The sequence below is a fragment of the Mastigoproctus giganteus genome, chromosome 14 (assembly GCF_048544385.1).
Source record: "Mastigoproctus giganteus isolate SK-2022 chromosome 14, ASM4854438v1, whole genome shotgun sequence".
Taxonomy (NCBI): domain Eukaryota; kingdom Metazoa; phylum Arthropoda; class Arachnida; order Uropygi; family Thelyphonidae; genus Mastigoproctus; species Mastigoproctus giganteus.
Window position 1 is genome coordinate 2,701,237 of NC_143588.1, and position 20,637 is coordinate 2,721,873.

The 20,637-nt window shown below is 38.2% G+C and overlaps 1 protein-coding gene across 2 annotated transcripts in view; it reads left to right on the forward strand.

Moving 5' to 3' along the window:
• Positions 1 to 1,336: 1,336 nt before the first annotated feature.
• LOC150074952 (uncharacterized) overlaps positions 1,337 to 20,637 on the forward strand; it is a 153,761-nt gene continuing 134,460 nt past the window's right edge. The window contains exon 1 of one of the 2 annotated variants that reach the window (XM_090389238.1): positions 1,337 to 1,716. In XM_090389238.1, the coding sequence (XP_090245364.1) occupies positions 1,591 to 1,716 (126 nt within the window). In that variant the 5' untranslated portion in view covers positions 1,337 to 1,590. The remainder of the gene's footprint in view (positions 1,717 to 20,637) is intronic. The other variant, XM_090389239.1, reaches the window with a different exon arrangement.

Here is a 20,637-nt window from a genome sequence, read left to right on the forward strand (position 1 = left end):
CGGAACGATGCAGAAGAAGAATGAAAGGGACAGTAACTCCTTCAACTCACACCACTCAAAAACTCATAAATTCCTCGAATAGGCAACGCTTCTCCAGTAGAAAAGACTGTTATTACCTATTCTCGGAAACTCCGTGATTATCCGGCTCCCCTGGCGACCGTTACAAAACTCTTCGTCTATCATCAGTGGGCGGGCAGGTACCCAGGTAATGCAACATGCCATTACAGTTGCGAAGTTATTTCAACAAATGAGAGATACCAAATGGTGTTGGTAATAACGTATCAGAAGCCTAAATACAAAAGGCATAATTCCTTATGGGTTTTGATAATTAACAATATAATATCAGTGTAGATACACCATAGTTTTCCAATAAATTTGAACTACGTATGTAGTGTTAAAGGCATCGTTTTAATTGTATCTCGTATTGTGGGTGCCTTCACAACGAGATAGCTGGTATTGCACTACTTCAAATAAATAACGCTTCTCTACTAGTGAAGACTACTGTTATTTATTTTCAGAGGATACCACCACCCAGACGATCGTTTCGAAGCTTCATTATCAGTAGGCAGACAAATACCCTGGTAATGCAACATGCCATCACAGTTGCCGAAGCCCGCCCACTGATGATGAAGCCCACTAGCTTCGAAAAGATCGCCTGGGTGGTAGTATCCTCTGAAAATAAATAACAGTAGTCTTCACTACTAGGGAAGCGTTATCTATTTGAAGTAGTACAATACCAGCTATCTCGTTCTGAAGGCACGCACATAATGAGATACAATTTAAACGATGCCTTTTACACTACATACGTATTTCAAATTTATGGATAAACTATGGTGTATCTACACCGATATTATTATTATGATTAGCCATATGGTGCAAAGGAAGCCTGAGGCTTAGGCTGCACCAGCCAAAAAAAATCCCATGTTACCCTGAGAAAAAGGGAGAGAGAGAGAGAGAGAGAGTCAGAAATAGAAGGGAATCACCAAGAAGGCAAGAAAGAGAAGAATGATGGTATCCAGCTCAGGACCCTAGAATTGCCAAGCCCATATACTCATCAGATGTTAGCCCCTGAGGCAGTGTACATTCAGTAATAAATGAACTCAACAATGAATCCGTGAATTGGACTGAGGGTGCAATTGCGTGTATGTTTTAGCTATTTAAATATTTTCACCAATGCTGGAGAAATAAGGAGCAATGTAATGTGTTTTTAGTTAAGTTGGAAAATTAGCCAAAGTGTTACACAAAAAGCCCAATATTTTTTATTTTTTTTTGAAATATTTTTTATTTTAACCATTTGACTAAGTCTCGTCTCACGTAACGTTCGCCTGTGTTAACTCTCGCTTCCAGGCATTGTTCCTTTTTAACTATGATTGCTTTATTCGCTTGTTTTATTTGCTAATCTAATATTGATATTATTTCATTACATCAAAATATATCTAGGAATTTCCTGTCATAATTATATTTCAGTTGATTAATTCATTATAAACGGTTTCGTAGTTAGGCGAGCCGCGTATTATATTCGAACACGCGCCATTCCTACGAATTTGAACAAAGAAGGTGGTGGGTACGCTGCGTATTCTTCACTTTATAATGAGTTCCGCTGAGAAAAAAGGTGATGTTATGACTAAGCGTGGCGAAGAAAAGTCCTCAGAGAAGGAAAAGGGGCAAGGGGATGTGAAATCTGATACCAGTCCTCATAAAAGATCAGCATCCGAGGTAAGCGTGATTTTTCCATGTTCAGATAGAGACATGCTTATACCTGAGAGTGTGTGTGCCAGTCGGCTTCGTTTTGATATTGCTGTTTAGGTATTGGCGCGAATAGATTCATCACTGTTCTGTATCCCCCTTAAAGGAAGCATTATTGACACGTGAATATATATTTTAAGTGTACGAGATGTATATATTTTATTAATTATTCTTATTTTAAAGGCTTTGTGAAATGTTTTGAGTACTCAACGACGAATTAAGATTTTTAAAAGTAATTCCCAGCAAGACGTTTTTGTTCTCAATCTCGCATGCAGCGGAAATTGAGAAATAAAGGTAAATAATTGAAATAATATATATATAATGTGTGATTTGTAACATAAAGTGTGTAAAAGTGGAACTGAAGAGTACACAAGGTGCCTGAACTAAGAGAAGTAAGGGAACTGAACTAAGGGATAGTCGAAACTGGAAGGGAAGTAGTGAAAACGTGAAAGAATTCACTAGGTTTTTCAAATTCTTTCACTTTTTCACCACTATTTCACTTCCAGTTTCGACTATCCCTTACATTTCTATTAGTTCAAGCACCATGTGTACTTTTCCATTTTCACAGACACTTTATTTATGTTACAAGCCACACATTATTTATATCCTTCTGCTTCCTTTACTGCTGCGCTGCGCGTTTTGGAGCATCAGACATGATAACTTTTATTTTTCTTTTTTCTGCTTATTTTGCTTCTTAACAGTTTAATATTACCACTATTTATTTATTTATTTATTATTATTATTTTTTTTTAATTTGTCAGGCTCAGAAAATCCTTTGAGTATTAAGAAAGCTATAGACATTTTTTGATATACTTATTGGAGGTTTTTTTTTTTTTTTTGTACAATGAGAACTACAGGAAAGAAATAAACCAAAACTGTATTAGTAGTGGCAAATGATGCAAGAAAGCAAGCTTATAGACAAAAATTTTGCACATCGTGTAGAGGTGTTGGGGGAATATAAATAAGTTGTAAGGCCTATTTTCACATACAGATATTAAATCAGGGTTAAAACAAAAAAATAAAACCCCAGAAATGAATGTATTATGTAAGATCATTCAGAAATCATTGCAAGAAAGTTGGGAGTTCTAGGTAAGAGATAATGTGAAATTGATTCCCATAAATATTGTTCAAGGTTTAGGCCTAAATGGATGTCAGATGAACTAATGAGACATGCAAAAAAGAAAAATGCATGGGATACATACAAATTAACACGTGGCACAGAAGCCTATGATAGATAAAGTTGATATGTAACCAAGTTACAAAGGAGGTTAGGCAGGCAGAAGGCAGATTATGAGAAATCTTTGGCAAGGGATGCAAAGAAAAATATCAGTTCTTTACTTATGTAAACTCTAGAAGCAAGGGGATGAATCAGATTGGTCCACTTGATATGAATGGTTCAACTGTTGATGATTCTGCTCAGGTAGCTAACAAACTAAATGAATATTTTGCATCGACATTCACACACGAGCAGTTATTCAGCGAGGGGAATGCCAGAGGTGTATTCAACTCTGGCAGTAAGCTAGATAATCTTGTAATAACTGAGAGTAAAGTGGAGGAGAAATTGTTGAAGATAAACACAAGAAAGGCACCTGGGGTGGATGGGATCTATCCAGTTATATTAAAGGAAGTAAGCAAATCCTTAGCCATAATTATGAGAGCTTCCTTGGACTCAGGGGAGGTACCCATGGACTGGAGATGTGCAAATGTGACCCCAATTCACAAAGAAGGATCAAAGGTTGACACAAGTAATTATAGACCTGTGAGTTTAACTTCTGTTCCAGGAAAATTAATGGCGGCACTGGTTAAAGAAGCACTGCAGGATCATTTAGACAAGACTTCAGTTATAGCTCGGACCAGCATGGTTTTGTTAAGGGGCAGTCTTGCCTGACCAGTTTGATTGGATACTATGATGCAGTCACAAAGGAACTGGATGCAGGGAATAACTTTGATATTATATACTTGGTCTTAGAAAGGCTTTTGATACTGTTGCACATGGAAGACTGCTGCACAAATCGGAGCAGTGTGTCATTGGAGGTAAATTGCTGCTATGGATAAAGGGGGTGGTTGAGGGGCAGAAGACCGAGAGTGGTAATCAATGGACACTGCTTGTCCTATACTCATGTTATTAGTGGAGTCCTTCAGGGTTCAGTTTTGGGTCCATTATTGTTTTCTGTATTTATAAATAATATTGATGATGGTATATCAAGCTTAAGGTCCAAGTTTGCAGACGATACAAAGGTTGGCAGGGTTGTTAAGGACACTACTGACACTATGCTGGTGCAACAGGATCTGGAAAGGTTGAGCAGATGGGCTGAGAGGTGGCAAATGAAGTTTAACATTGACAAATGTAAAGTACTACATATGGGAAACAGCAACCCCAGAGCAAAGTATAAACTCTGTAGTACTACACTGACAGTGGTAGAGAACAAAAAGTACCTGGGGGTAATTGTGCAGGCAGATATGGAGTTCTTTGAGAAGTGCAGACGGGCTGCAAGGGTAGCTCATGGTGTCTTGTCAATGATATGCAGGAATTTTTCTAGCATGGATAAGGAGGTGATTATTCCCTTGTATAAGGCAATGGTCAGGCCACACCTTGATTACTTGAGTCTGGAGGCCTCATTTCAAGAAGGATGTAGAGCTGCTGGAACGAGTACAGAGAAGGGCAACAAGATTAGTGAATGGAACAAAGGGTTGCTCTTACGAAGAAAGGCTTAAGTTTTGCAAATTAGTGTCTGGAGACTAGGCACCGGCGAGGTGATCTGATAGAGGTGTATAAAGCCTTGATTGGTTTGAGCATGCTCAATGCTGATGGGATTCTTCCTCTTGCTCAGAATAATCGCCTGAAAGGGCATAAATTCAAATTGGAGAAAATCAGATGTAGGATAGATGTGCGGAAATTTGTCTTTAGCCAACCGGGTAGTTGGTTTGTGGAACCGACTTCCATCCCTTGTTGTGGAAGTTGATAGCTTAAATAAATTTAACGCTCAGCTGGACAGATTTTTCGAACAAAAGGAGGGGTGAAGTGGAAGGGTTTTTTTTTTTTTTTTTTTGGCTGATGCTGCATAAGCTTGCTTTCTTGCATCATATGCCTATGCTAATGCTAAAATAGTTGGGTAAAAAATAGAACGTATATATATCAACAGACTACAGAACATAAGATTAGTGAAAAGAGAGACTTTGTGCCAAAAGGCATTATGAGCTTGGGAAGACTTAAATTAAGGCTGATGGATGCAATTAAGATGGAAAACTGGATTTAATGAGCTTAATGTGGAAAAGCATGGTTTTATGTTTAATTGAAATGTTTTGTAAATATGTGATCTGGCAATATTTGATTGAGAATATCTTAGAAAAATAAAGAACAGTTAAAATTGTATACATCATATTAACTGCTGTGCAATCGCATTAGCTTTTCCACTCATTTCAAGAAATCACCTGAACAATATATTGTCGGAATTCACATATATATGTGAATTTAAGTGCAGAAGAACCGAATTAAATTGTTGGTCAATTTTTTTTTTTTAGTGAAATTTGCATAAATAGAATTGCATTGTGTGTTCATATTATAAGTAAATCATTTCTGCACTCATTCAATACAAACCTTGGGTTTTGGCAGTTAGCTGCATTGTATATGTATTTATATAAGTCAATATAGTATAATGAAAAATAATTTTTTGTTAGTAAGATTACAAACCATATAGCAAAATATGCATTCATATTTTATGAAATCTGGATGATACTATATTTAATCTTCTGGCCTCGCAATAACTGATAGAACAACATTGGAAATGGATATTTTTCAAAATCGTGGTATAGATGGTGACTGCCCTTGACTAATGCATCCTTGTACATTTCTGACAGAATCTCCTTTATCGTTTGATTCAATTACTGCTCATCTCAGTTGCCAAAATTATTCGCCAGACGATTCCTTTTTACTTCAAAGGTGGTACTTGTGCATATGTCTGTTTCGATATTCCCCGTCAGAGACCTGGTAATTTGGAATCTCCTTTCTATCTTCTCTGGCTTAAAATCTCTCTACCTCATTGTGTCAAATTCATCTGTTGTCTACCATTCTCCCAACTGCATTAATCACTTGGAGCTCTTTGGCTTCCTCCAGTCCAACTTTTGTAACAGTGAGGTGATTTTCTTTGTTGATTTTAATGTTCACAACTCCAGCTGGCTTCCGTTTTCTAGTCACACTGGCCCAGCTGGTCGAGATGATGAGGCTTTTGCAATTGCTAAAGACCTTGCACAGATTGTTCATTAACCCACCAGAATACTGGACAATTCTAATCATACAGCCTTGATATTTTTATAATACGCTTGATATTTTTATCATAAACAACACTTCTAAGTACACGGTTGTAGTGACTGGTCCTTTAGGCACCTTAGATCACTACTTGGCGATTGTCTCTTCTCCAATGGAGCCTTTATCTGATGGTTATTCCGAACGTCATGTTGTTTGGCATTACAAGAATGCAAAATGGAATGACCTGCGAAATTTCTTTTCCTTGGTCGGACTGCTGTTTCAAAACTTCTTATGTCAACATTTGCTCAGATTGTTTGTTTGCAAATTTTTTAGGTGCATTAGCATGGCAATAATGTGCCAACATTTGCTCAGATTGTCAGTGAAATTATTCTTGTAGGAATGGATTCCTTTATTCCACACTCCACTATAATATCTCGTCCTTTATCTAAACCTTGGTTTTCCAATAAATGTGCTAAGGCCATCAGGAGAAGAAAGTTGCATATCATAATTTGCTTGTTTCCAATTCTTCAGTTTCATATTCTGCCTACACCAAAGTTCGCAACAATCGTAAAGCTGTTATTAATCAGTCCGAAGTAGATTTTGAACAGGCTAAGAGTAGAAAACTTGCTTTTTGCCCTAATGGTAGCCGAGCATTCTGGTCTCTTGCCAAAGCTATTGGCCTCAACTTTGCCTCAACTTTTGCCCATCTCTGCTCCCACCACTGTCAAAACCAGATGGTTCTATTGTCACTTCAGCTGACCTGCTAGCATCACATTTTTCTTCCAACTCATCTATTAATGTTGTTGGTAAACACCTCCCATCATTCCCAACATACTCCATTCAATGCCTCCTCTGGTCTTCCATCAAAAGGATGTCAGAAGGATTTTGATGAATCTTGATGCTAAGAAAGCTCCAGGTCTTGATGGTATTTCTCCACTTGTTTTCAAAACCTGTGCTCCTGAACTTACTCCTGTTCTTTGCTGCCTTTTTTCACTTTCTTATTCCAAAGGTGTTTTTCCTTCTGCTTGGAAATTTTGCTAATATCCAGCTAGTACCTAAAAAAGGGTACAAAAGGTGATATAGTTGTACACGTTGGCACTAATGATATTAAGAGTAGAAGACCAGCGGAATTACTTAACAAGTACAGGTCACTGTTGAAAAAAAGCCCTGAATTAGGGTTGAATTTGAAAGTGTCTGCAATTCTGCCCAGACACGATAGGAGGGAGTATGTGATGAGAGCCCTGTCGATCAATTCGGCCCTGGAAAGATTGTGCAAGGCTCAAGGGGTGGAATTTTTTTTTCAGCCTGGTCTGTGCTTGTTAACAGGAGAGACTGCTTCTACAGGGATGGGATACACTTAAATAGAAAGGGTGCAAAAATGTTTGCTGAGGACTAATAGATTGCCAGTAGCCACTGGCAGAGGTGGAAGTGATTCTTACACTGCTTCTATTGGAATGAGCAGCAGCCTGGAAAATAAGATGCAGGATATTTCAGAGACTGCTGGGAGTCATTGCAGTACAAGTAAACACATGGTTTCTGTTAGGGTAGCTAAGAAAAAGAACAGGTGCATGTATACTTGCGTGTACACCAATGCTAGGAGTTTGGTAAATAAATTTGATGAATTTGAGGTATTGCTCAAAACATCAAAGGCAGATATTGTTGGGATATCAGAGACGTGGTGTCAAACAGATATAAGCAGTGCTGAACTGGAATTTGGGGACTACAACGTCTACAGAAAGGATAGACGGGATAGGAAGGGAGGAGGGGTTATGCTATTAGTTAAGAAACACACAAAATCCAAGGGAGTGAAGCCAGTCGACATTGCTGGACAGTGCAGTGTCGAGTCAGTTTGGTGTGACATAAGCATTGGGAAATCAAAATTGAGAGTAGGAGTGTGCTATAGGCCTAATGACTCTGATGAGTATAATAAGAAACTGTACAGGGAAATAGAGTGGGCCAGTAAATCAGTCTTATAATGGGAGATTTTAATTTCCCAGATATTGACTGGAATTTGTGGATTGGTTACTCACACACTAGCAAGGCATTTTGGGGATTTATTGGATGATTGTTTTCTAAATCAAAATGTTCAAGAGGCAACTAGAGGGAGCAATACTCTTGATTTGATTATCAGTAGTGATTCTTCATGCATTAAGAAGTTGCAGATACAGGAACCGCTAGGTGGCAGTGATCACAGTGTGCTGAAGTGGGATTTACTCAAGGAGGTAACTACTATCAGGGGTAAAGGGAAGGGTTATTGCTTTCGAAAAGGCAACTACGATGGTCTGAGACCATCATAGTCGCCTTTACATCTCTATACAGTGGGACCAACTGATGATGTTACCAACAGCAAACTCAAAGCATTCAAACAACTCATCTTGGAAGCTACTGGGCTTTAAATACCAACTAGGAAATATTGTTCAAGGTTCAGTCCTAAATGGATGTCAGATGAACTAATGAGACATATGGCAGAGAAGAAAAATGCATGGGATACATATAAATTAACATGTGACACAGAAGCCTATGATAGATATAAGTTGATCTGTAACCAAGTTACTAAAGAGGTTAGGCAGGCAAAGGCAGATTACGAGAAATCTTTGGCAAGGGATGCAAAGAAAAACAGCAAGGAGTTCTTTACTTATGTAAACTTTAGAAGGAAGGGGATGAATCAGATTGGTCCACTTGATATCGATGGTTCAACTGTTGATGATCCTGCTCAGGTAGCTAACAAACTAAATCAATATTTTGCATCTACATTCACACATGAGGAGTTATTCAGGAAGGGGAATGCCATAGATGAAGTAAATACTGGCAGTGAGCTAGATGATCTTGTAATAATTGAGAGTGAAGTGGAGGAGAAATTGTTGAAGATAAATACAAGAAAGGCACCTGGGATGGATGGAATCTATCCAGTTATATTAAAGGAGGCAGCAAAGGAAGTATGCAATCCGTTAGCCATAATTATGAGAGCTTCCTTGGACTCAGGGGAGGTACCCACAGACTGGAGATGTGTAAATGTAACCCCAATTCACAGAGGATCAAAGGCTGACACAAGTAATTATAGACCTGTGAGTTTAACTTCTGTTCCAGGAAAATTAATGGAAGCACTGGTTAAAGAAGCACTGCAGGATCGTCTTGACAAGAATTCAGTTATAGCTCAGACACAGCATGGTTTTGTTAAGGGAAGGTCTTGCCTGACCAATTTGATTGGATACTATGATGTAGTCGCAAAAGAATTGGATGCAGTGAATAACTTTGATATTATATATTTGGATCTTAGAAATGCTTTTGATACTGTTGTACATGGAAGACTGCTGCACAAATTGGAGCAGTGTGGCATTGGAGGCAAATTGCTGCTATGGATAAAGGGATGGTTGAGTGGCAGAAGTCTGAGTGGTAATTAATGGACACTGCTCATCGTGGACTAATGTTATTAGTGGAGTCAGTCAGGGTTCAGTGTTGGGTCCATTGTTATTTTCTGTATTTATAAATAATATTGATGATGGTATATCAAGCTTAATGTCCACGTTTGCAGATTGTACAAAGATTGCCAGGGTTGTTAAGGACACTACTGACACTATGCTGCTGCAACAGGATCTGGAAAGGTTGAGCAGATGGGCTGAGAGGTGGCAAATGAAGTTTAACATTGACAAATGTAAAGTACCACATATGGGAAACAGCAACCCCAGTGCAACGTATCAACTCTGTGGTACTACATTGACAGTGGTAGAGAATGAAAAGGACCGGGGGTAATTGTGCAGGCAGATATGAAGTTCTATGAGCAGTGCAGACGGGTTGCAAGAGTAGCTCATGGTGTCTTATCAATGATATATGGGAATTTTTCTAGCAGGATAGGGAGGTGATTATTCCCTTGTATAAGGCAGTGGTCAGACCTCATTTGACGAAGGATGTAGAGCTGCTGGAATGAGTGCAGAGAAGGGCAACAAGGTTAGTGAACGGAAAGAAGGGTTTCTCTTACGAAGAAAGGCTTAACTTTTGCATATTACAGCGTCTGGAGACTAGGCACCAGCGAGGTGATCTGATAGAGGTGCACAAAGCCTTGAATCGTTTGAGAATGCTCAATGCTGATGGAATACTGCCTCTTATTCCGAATAATCACCTCAGAGGGCATAAATTCAAATTGAGGAAGGACAGATGTAGGATAGATGTGCGAACATTTGCCTTTTAGCCAGCAGGTAGTTGATTGGTGGAACAGACTTCCATCCCTTGTTGTGGAAGTTGATAGCCTAAATTAATTTAAGACTCAGCTGGACAGCTATTTCAAACAAACGGAGGGGTGAAGTGGAAGGGGTTTTTTTTTTTTTTTTTTTTCCCTTTGGCTGGTGCTTCATAAGCTTGCTTTCTTGCATCATATGACTCTACTAATGCTAACGCTAAGGGTGAGAAATTCCCCCCCCCCCCATCCAATTATTGCCCCATTGCAATTACTTCTACTCTTTCTAAAGTAATGGAGAAATCGATTAACCACCAACCCTTAAACTACCTAGAAACCTTCTGTCTGAACAACGATCGCCAGTATGGATTCTGTCATTGCTGATCCATGGTGATATTCTGGCCTATGTTACTGGACAAATTCATTGGAAAAGTTCAATTAAACACAAGCAGTTGCTCTGGATGATCTCAAAGGCTTTTGATTGTGTTTGGCATAAAGATCTTCTAAACAAGCTTCCATCTTATGGTTTGCCAACTGTTTTTCGTAATTGGTTATCCAGTTTTCTCTCTGATCGCTCACTGAGGGTGATGGTAGATGGCTCTCTGCCTTCTAACCTCTCCACTAATGCTGGTGTCCCCAAATGTTCAGTTCTTTCCCCTACACTTTTCCTCTTGTATGTTAATGACCTTCTTCCAGATCGTACATATAGCTTAGCTTAATTTTCAGCACTCACCTCATAGTAATCCGCTTAGCTGGTGGAGGGTTTTATCACATATATAGTGGTTATAGGATTCTAATACTTTACAGGGATTATGGGTTTTAAAATTAAGTTATGGGCTGTAGAAAAATTTTTAAGAAAGGAAAGTGCACCTTCCATGGTTGCCTAATAAAATTAAATTAAGAGAAAGAAAAAAGAAAAAAGGGAAATATATAAGCTAATAATCGCACACGAGCGACTTTCGAGTTTCCTCGTCTTCAGTTAGCTATAGTGGAGGGGGGGAAGAGAGCGCGCTTGTCTTATATACTTTTTCTGATTGGCCAATCAGATTGCCAAGCATGTTACATAGGTAGTACAACAGCAAAATTCGGGACATCAAAAATCGCGAACACGCGTGCGTACTACCACTTTAATAGCTTCAAAACTAACTCAGCAAGCACAGAACTAACACAACACGTCCAATCTCAAAATCACAACCCACTCATCGATTCAGCCATCACAGTAATTAAATTAAATTCTAGCTACAAAATCCTTGAAAACGAAGCCCTCGTTATTGAATGGTTTAAGCGCCATACATCACTCAACGTGTTAAACAAAAAGATTCCCGCCAATTTCTCCCCCATTTGGAATTTAGCACGTATCAAGTTTCCACGTGCACTGAAATGCATTTCGGGAACCCAACCCGTATATAAGACAAGCGCGCTCTCTTCCCCCCCTCCACTATAGCTAACTGAAGACGAGGAAACTCGAAAGTCGCTCGTGTGCGATTATTAGCTTATATATTTCCCTTTTTTCTTTTTTCTTTCTCTTAATTTAATTTTATTAGGCAACCATGGAAGGTGCACTTTCCTTTCTTAAAAATTTTTCTACAGCCCATAACTTAATTTTAAAACCCATAATCCCTGTAAAGTATTAGAATCCTATAACCACTATATATGTGATAAAACCCTCCACCAGCTAAGCGGATTACTATGAGGTGAGTGCTGAAAATTAAGCTAAGCTATACGTACGATCTAGTTATTACATTACACCACATAAGGACTCCTTAAAATATCAAGTGACCTTCTTCCATTGACTGGAAATCCTAATCACATTGCATTCCACTTCCTATTTTGAGAAACCTTGCCCTGCTCAATCAGCTTCAACTTCTCGAATATCCGTTACCAATTTCTTAAATGCTGATCTCAATTTAATTCTCCAGTGGTGGAAAGACAACTTTGTTGATGTCAATCCTTCTAAACGTCAGTCTTGTCTTATATCTCGCAAAAAGGATTCTTGTGCTCCTGTGCTTATCTTTGGTGACACTCCAATTTCTAGGCAAGTTGATATATCTCTTTTGGGAATTGTTTGTTTCTTATTTGGTTTTTAGGAGCATTAGCAACTAAGGCCATATTGCTCCGGGATATGTGGTGGTCATTCCCTGTCCTTTCCGCATCCTCCGTATTTGGTGGTGACTGGCTCGAAACCTGCTCTAATCAAGAAGCGTGTGCTATGCACTGCTGCTCCTTCCTACCTGGCTATGGAGGCGCCTTTTGGGAATTACACTGACTTCTAATGTCTCTTGGCACAAGCACATTACAAATATTGCTTCCTCTGCATCTAAAAAACTGTTTTTTCTTTCACTCTGTATTACTTTTCTTCCAAACAGCTGTTCACTCAGTTAAAATCGCAAAGCCAACCTACCGTGGAATTTTGTATCCACATCTGGGGCATTCCCTAAAACTTCTATCGGAGATTCTAGATTCCATTCAGAAGAGGGCAGTTAGGTAAATTAATGACTCATCTCTAACAGTCTCTCCACTTGCTGTCGCATAGACGTACTGTTTCTGCTGTATGCCTTTTCTACAGATATTTCCACTTGTATTATCCTTCTGAATTGGCTTCTATAATTCCCTCTCTCTTTGAAAACAGTCCGTACACGTGCCGCCACCAGCTAACATCCATTTATTGTCTAACTTCAAACTCACAGAACCAACTTTTCAGCTTCCTTGTTTATTCATCTAACTGTCATTTTATGGAACAACCTTCCTTCATACATATTTCCTGAAAATTACAGTCTACAGAAGTTCAAGTCTAATGTCAATAAATATCTTCTCTCGTCTTCTCAACCTCCAGCCCAAGCACGGTACTAAGTACTATAGGTTTGAATACGTCTCGTGTTTGGAGTTTCATTAAAAAAAAAAAAAAAAGTATACCTCTTGTGAGCTACAGTTGAAACTTGTTAATACATGGACCAAGGCAAGAAAGATGCAAAGAAAGGAAGTGATATGCTGGTAAAGGCACCACCCACTGTTTTTTCCCTCTCTCCTCGGGTGCACATTACTGGGCGATGCCACGTGACATCACAATATGGTGGGGCTGAAATGAAGAAAATAATAAAACTGCTGTTTTTTTTTTTTTTAATAAGTAACAAAAAATAACACCATCTACAACTACTGCTTCTTCTCACTGTACAATACTAGACAATTTCATGTGCATTAACAATTAGAATTGCTCGTGTGTGTCAACAGAAATTTATATGTACAGTGAAACTTCCCTTTAACGGACAGCCATGGGGAACGAAAATGTGTCCGTTAGAGAGGTGTCCGCTAACAAGAAGTCTGAGGGGGAAAAAAAAAGAAAGAAAACAAAATCGTTAAACTTTTAATGTAAAATTAAATTAAAATATACAGATTTTGAACAATATTTTTGTAAATAATATACATACAATTGTGCTATGCATATTATGACTTTATCTTAAGAAAAATACATACAGTAATCACTTATTTTCTTCTGCACCTTCTTCTGGCTGATAATTTTGTTTTCAACATTTGTTTGGAGTGAAGAAACCATCGAAAGTCCTTCAGTATCTTCTTCAGCGGCGAAAAACATTTTTAAACGATTGATTCGTATGAGCGCTTCTTCTATTTTCATTGGTGGTTCGTCGTTAATATGTTCTTCGACAGAATGACCTCCTTCCATTTCTTTATCCTCATGAGGAACTTCTTGAAAAATATCGATGATAATGTCGTTGATATTTTAGCCAGGGTCACTTGTAGCTGAAGTATCGTACATTATCAATAGATGTTGAAGTTCTTGTTCTTCTTGGTGCTCCACATTGCTGTTCACAACTTCAATTTTTGCGTTTGAGAAGCCAGACTGTACAAAACAGTTCACGACAGTTTGTTTTCTAATTGCGTTTACTGAAGAGGAAATCCATTGAATCGCATCTAGGATGCTGATTTTCTTTGCAAGGTCACTCGCACATTTTACATCGTTCATGTTTGCAATGAGATGTCTTAAAACACGTTTTCTGTAGTGAAGTTTAAAATTTTTTATTATCCCTTGATCCAAGGGCTGACGCTCTGCAGATGTGTTTGGTGGCAGAAAAACGATTTGAATGTTGGACAATTCAATGTGTGGGTGAGATGCAGAATTATCCATGAGAAGAATAATTTTTCTGTGTTGACGAATCATGTTTTGGTTAAAGTGACTTATCCATTCGCTCATGATATCTCGTGTCATCCACGCTTTTTTATTAGACTTCCAGTCAACATTCAAAAGATTCAACTTTATGCCCTTGAAACAACGAGGATTTTGTGGTTTTCCCATAACAAGTGGTTGTTCAAAGTCTCCCAGCATATTTGTACACAATTGTGCAGTCAAGCGTTCCTTAGAAATTTTTCCGTCCTGGCACTTTTCGTTTTTTAGACTCATTGTTTTTTCAGGAAGAGCTTTAAAAAAACAACCCTGTTTCGTCACAGTTGTAAATATCCTTAGCTTCAAAATCACGACATAAATCTTCCAATTTGATGGTCAACTCTGTTACAACCCCAGTATCAACAGATCCACCTTCACCACTTACGGTTTTCCAAGAAATTTTATGCCGAGGTTTGAACTTGTCTAGCCATCCCACAGAAGCTTTGAACTCATTTACTCCCATAGATTTCGCAACCTCCGAAGCCTTTTCCCTAATAATAAGCCCATTAATGGGAATTGTTTTAGCACGTTCGCGACAAAACCACTCATACGTAACATTGTCAATTTGAAGTCCAACGGTTTTCGGGAATGATTTTTGAACCTGATCATTTCCGTGTTGCCAAAATTGTTTGAGCAGTTCATTTTTTTTCTTTAGGATGTCGCTTACCTGCGTCTTCCCGATTTTGAATTTTGCAGCGAGATTGCTAACATTATTTTTTTGCCGATCATACTCATTAATGAGTTGGACTTTATCTTTTAAAGTTAAATGTTTACGAGAAGACATTGTGCACTTCACACGACACTGAAAAGACGAAAGGCCGACAAAATCCCCCCCCCCCCATCTGCACACACTGAATTCATCAGAAGTTTTACAAGTGCCTTAAAATTCTTGAAAAAGGGTTTAGAACAGCGACGTAAACCTTGATAAAATTCAGAGAATCGGAAATAGAAAATAAGCACAGGATTGAGGCAATACATGGGAAAAACGTTCCTAGAAAAGGACCGTGAGCTCTCCCACAGTCCGTTGTGGGGAGATCAAATTAAGTGCTAATCTAAACGAAACAGTGCAGATTGCTTGTCCGCGCCCGTTACAGAGAATGTCCGCTAGACAGAAGCTGCAAACACGTTAAAACCAATGGAGGTGAGTTGGAGAATTCTAATTCACTGTATATATACAGTGAAACTTCTCCTAACGGACACCTCTTGTTAATGGACATCTCTCTACAATGGACATTTTCAAATTCCCCAACTCACCTCCATTGGTTTTAACGTGTTTTCATCTTCTGTCTAGCGGACATTCTCCGTAACGGACGCGGACAGGCAATCTGCACTGTTTCGTTTAGATTAGCACTTAATTTGATCTCCTCATAACGGACAGCAGGCGAGCTCACCGCCCTTTTTCTAGGAACTTTTCTTCCACGTATTGCCTCAATTGTGTGTTTATTTTCTATTTCCGATTCTCTGAATTTTATCAAGGTTTACATCGTGGTTCTAAACCCTTTTTCAAGAATTTTAAGGCACGTGCAATATGGTTGGCCTTTCGTCTTTTCAGTTTTCAGTTTTGTTCAGTGTCGTGTGAAGTGCACAATGTCTTCTTGTAAACATTTAACTTTAAAAGATAAAGTCGAACTCATTAATGCGTATGATCGGCAAAAAAAATAGTGGTCGCAATCTCGCTGCAAAATTCAAAATCGGGAAGATGCAGGTAAGTGACATCATAAAGAAAAAAAATGAACTGCTCAAACAATTTTGGCAACACGGAAATGATCAGGTTCAAAAATCATTCCCGAAAACTGTTGGACTTCAAATTGACAATGTTACGTATGAGTGGTTTTGTTGCGAATGTGCAAAAAAAAAATTCCCATTAATGGGCCTATTATTAGGGAAAAGGCTTTGGAGGTTGCGAAATCTATGGGAATAAATGAGTAAAGCTTCTGTGGGATGACTAGACAAGTTCAAAACTCGGCATAAAATTTCTTGGAAAACCGTAAGTGGTGAAGGTGGATCTGTTGATACTGGGGTTGTAACAGAGTGGACCGTCAAATTGGAAGATTTATGTCGTGATTTTGAAGCTAAGGATATTCACAACTGTGACGAAACAAGGTTGTTTTTTAAAGCTCTTCCTGAAAAAACAATGAGTCTAAAAAATGAAAAGTGCCAGGGCGGAAAAATTTCTAAGGAACGCTTGACTGTACTATTGTGTACAAATATGCTCGGAGACTTTGAACAACCTCTTGTTATAGGAAAACCACAAAATCCTTGTTGTTTCAAGGGCATAAAGTTGAATCTTTTGAATGTTGACAGGAAGACTAATAAAAATGCGTGGATGACACGAGATATCATGAGCGAATGGATAAGTCACTTTAACCAAAACACGATTCGTCAAAACAGAAAAATTATTCTTTTCATGGATAATGCTGCATCTCACCCGCACATTGAACTGTCCAACATTCAAATCATTTTTCTGCCACAAAACACATCTGCAGAGTGTCAGCCCTTGGATAAAGGGATAACAAAACATTTTAAACTTCACTATAGAAAACGTGTTTTAAGACATCTCATTGCAAACATGAACGATGTAACATGTGCGAGTGACCTTGCAAAGAAAATCAGCATCCTAGATGCGATTCAGTGGATTTCCTCTTCAGTAAACGCAATTAGAAAACAAACTGTCGTGAACTGTTTTGTAAAGTCTGGCTTCTCAAACGCAAAAATTGAAGTTGTGAACAGCAGTGTGGAGCACCAAGAAGAACAAGAACTTCAACATCTATCGATAATGTACGATACTTCCGCTACAAGTGACCCTGGCTACAAAGATATAGACTCGAACCTCACTGCAGAAGATAGTGCTCTAGATATCAACGACATTATCATCTATATTTTTCAAGAAGTTTCTCATGAGGATGAAGAAATGGAAGGAGGTCATTCTGTCGAAGAACATATTAACGACGAACCACCGATGAAACTAGAAGAAACGCTCATACAAATCAATCGTTTAAAAATGTTTTTCGCTGCTGAAGAAGATACTGAAGGACTTTCGATGGTTTCTTCACTCCAAACAAATGTTAAAAACAAAATTATCAGCCGGAAGAAGGTGCAGAAGAAAATAAGTGATTACTGTATGTATTTTTCTTAAGATAAAGTCATAATATGCATAGCACAATTGTATGTATATTATTTACAAAAATATTGTGCAAAATCTGTATATAATTTAATTTAATTTTACATTAAACGTTTGACGATTTTACTTTATCTCTTGTGTATGTAATTGTATATTATTTGCAAAAACATTGTTCAAAATCTGTATATATTTTAATTTAATTTTACATTAAATGTTTAATGATTTTTCTTTTTTTTTTTTCTTCTCCCTCAGACTTCTTGTTAGCGGACACATCTCTCTAACGGACACATTTTCGTTCCCCATGGCTGTCCGTTAAAGGGAAGTTTCACTGTATATATATATATATATATTTTTTTTTTTTTTTTGGAGATTGCCATCCCTAACTCCCCCTCTAATATAAAAAGAACCTGATACTAACAACTCGTACAATTACTGTGGGAAAAAAAATCAAATCTTCAAGAAACTGAAAACAAAAAAAAACACCTCATCAGTTCTTGAATGTCGGCTGGTACACTTCAAACATGCACACTGGAAACATTTTTTTTTTTTTTTTTTTTTTGCTAGTTGTTGGTGCATAGGCTTCTGTGGCCATAATGAACCTCCCAAGGTTTTTGCAGTACTTTGATCCAAGCCCGAGGCGGGATACGAACCTGCGACTTTTGGGTTGCCAGGCAGGCACTTTACCTACCCAGCTATCCCGGTCGGCAAAAACACTTGTATTCCTCAACTATCAAATTTATACTCGTACACCATTCAGTTACAGTCTTGCATCCATTTTTTTGCTAACCATGAATATGGAATAACAGTAATCGAGGGCAGCAGAGCAGCAACTAAACAATAGCACGATAATTTCGCATTTCCTGCTAAAATCGAAAGCGAATTTGCATCCAATCAACCATTTCCAATAATCAGCCAGTCACAGAACTCTACTGGACAATCGCTCCATTCTTCGGCCATGCTCAAAACGTGATGGTACCCATGTTCTGGAGAATAGCAAATAAATTAATTTAAATTAATAAAATAAAAAAATAATAAAAACAAAAGCCTTGTCTAACCATACAGTAATAGGAATAACGCACTTTTTAAAGATTTTATTTTATTTGGAAAATAATTATTATTAGCCATATGATGCAAGGAAGCCCGAATATGCTGCACCAGCCAAAAATCAATTTCTGAACCACCCCGCGAGAGAGAGAGAAATAGAAGGGAATCGCCAAGAAAGAGAAGAATAATGATATCCAGCTCAGGTTAGCTTAGCCTGCCTAACCTCCTTTGTGACTTGATTACAGACTAGTTTATACATGCCATAGGCTTCTGTGTACCTGATACTTTATATGCATCCCATACATTCTTCTTCTCTGCCACGAGCCTCATTAATTCATTCCTTTATCTGCAAATTCTTAATGCATGAATAATCACTAATAATAATCAGATCAAGAATATTACTCCCTCTGGTTGCTTTTTGAACTTTTTTTTTTTTTTTTTTTGCTGTAGAAAACTCATCCAATAAATCCAAAAAAGTCTTGCTAGTGTGCGAGTGATCAACCCACAAGAGTTCCAGTCGATATCTGGAAAGTTAAAATCTCCCGTTATAAGACATTTTGATTTACTTGCCCACTCTATTTCTCTGCACAATTGCTCATTATACTCATCAGATTCATTAGGCCTATAACACACACCTAATCTCCTTTTTCCTTTCCCAGTGCTTATTTCACACCAAACAGACCCAACACTGCATTGTCCACCACCATCAATTGGATGCACTTCCTTAGATTTTGTGTTTCTTAACTACCAGCATAACCCCTCCTCCCTTCCTGGCCTGTCTATCCTTTCTGTAAACATTGTACTCCACAAATTCCAATTCTGCACTGCTTATATCTGTGTGACACCACGTCTCTGATATCCCAACAATATCTGCCTTTGATGTCTTGACTTGCACTTCAAGCTCATCAAATTTATTGACTATACTCCTAGCATTGGTGTACATGCAACTATAAACGCACCTGTTCCTACTCTTGGTTACCCTAATACAGCCCATGTATTTACTTGTTCCACTATGACTCCCAGCAGTCCTGGAAATCTCCATTACCTTGCTTTCCAGGCTGGTGCTCATTCTAATCGAAGCAGTGCAAGACTCACTTTTGCCTATGCCTGCGGCCACTGTTAACCTTTTAGTCTGTGTATTCCCCCCTCCCAAGCTAGCAGTTTTCTGACCCACCTAACACTGCCTCGATAGCATCAGCAAATATTCTTGCACCCTTTCTATTTAAGTGTACCCCATCCCTGTAGAAGCAGTCTCTCCTTTCAACAAGATAAAATGACAAAAAATAGATTATACACTGTACTGTAGCAAAAGACTCTTTGAACTGGTGTAATTGCAATTGACCCTAATCCCATGGAGAGTGAGGGGGGGGTATATAAACAACTTTAAAAAACTTTTATTCTTTTGTTAATTTAACAGCTCATCCTTCGCAGTGATGTTTTCAGAGTCGCTTACATTGTAGCTGGTTCGAGCCCGTCACCACCAAATACGGAGGATGCGAAAAGGTCAAGGAATGACCACCGCATATCCCTGGAGCAATATGGCCTTAGTTGCTAATGCTGCTAAAAACCAAATAACAATAACAACAATAATAACATTGTAGCTAACATAAACTGGTTTTGTTTACCCAAAAGTAAATTCTAATGAATTTACTTTTGGGTTGAGGGTTTGGTGCCATCCTTTAGGAAACAGGGAACTAGGTGTCCAGAGGGAATAATAGGGGCAATAATCAGACAACTCTGCCAAGATTTGTATTAAACATACAAAATAACAATATTTATTTTTCACGGTGAAAACTAACTTTAATACATATTAACCGAATTTTGTGATAAACAAATATATTTATATAGAAGTGTAAACTGTGTTTGTATTTTTTTTATTTTTTATTTTTTTATTGAAATTTTCTCAGCCACGAGGGGTGAGTTTTTCATCAGCAGTGATTTCTATGGAATGAGCTTTTACATGAAATTTCTTGAATGCTCTTATGCAAGTTTTGGCAGCAAAGTTCTAGAATCTGGCACAGGGCAGAATCTCTGGCCACTAATTGGCAGAAACTACCATTATTGTTTCATGTCCTCAATGATAAAGATTTCATTCCGACACTGATTTTAAGTTTTAAAAAAGACAGTAAAAT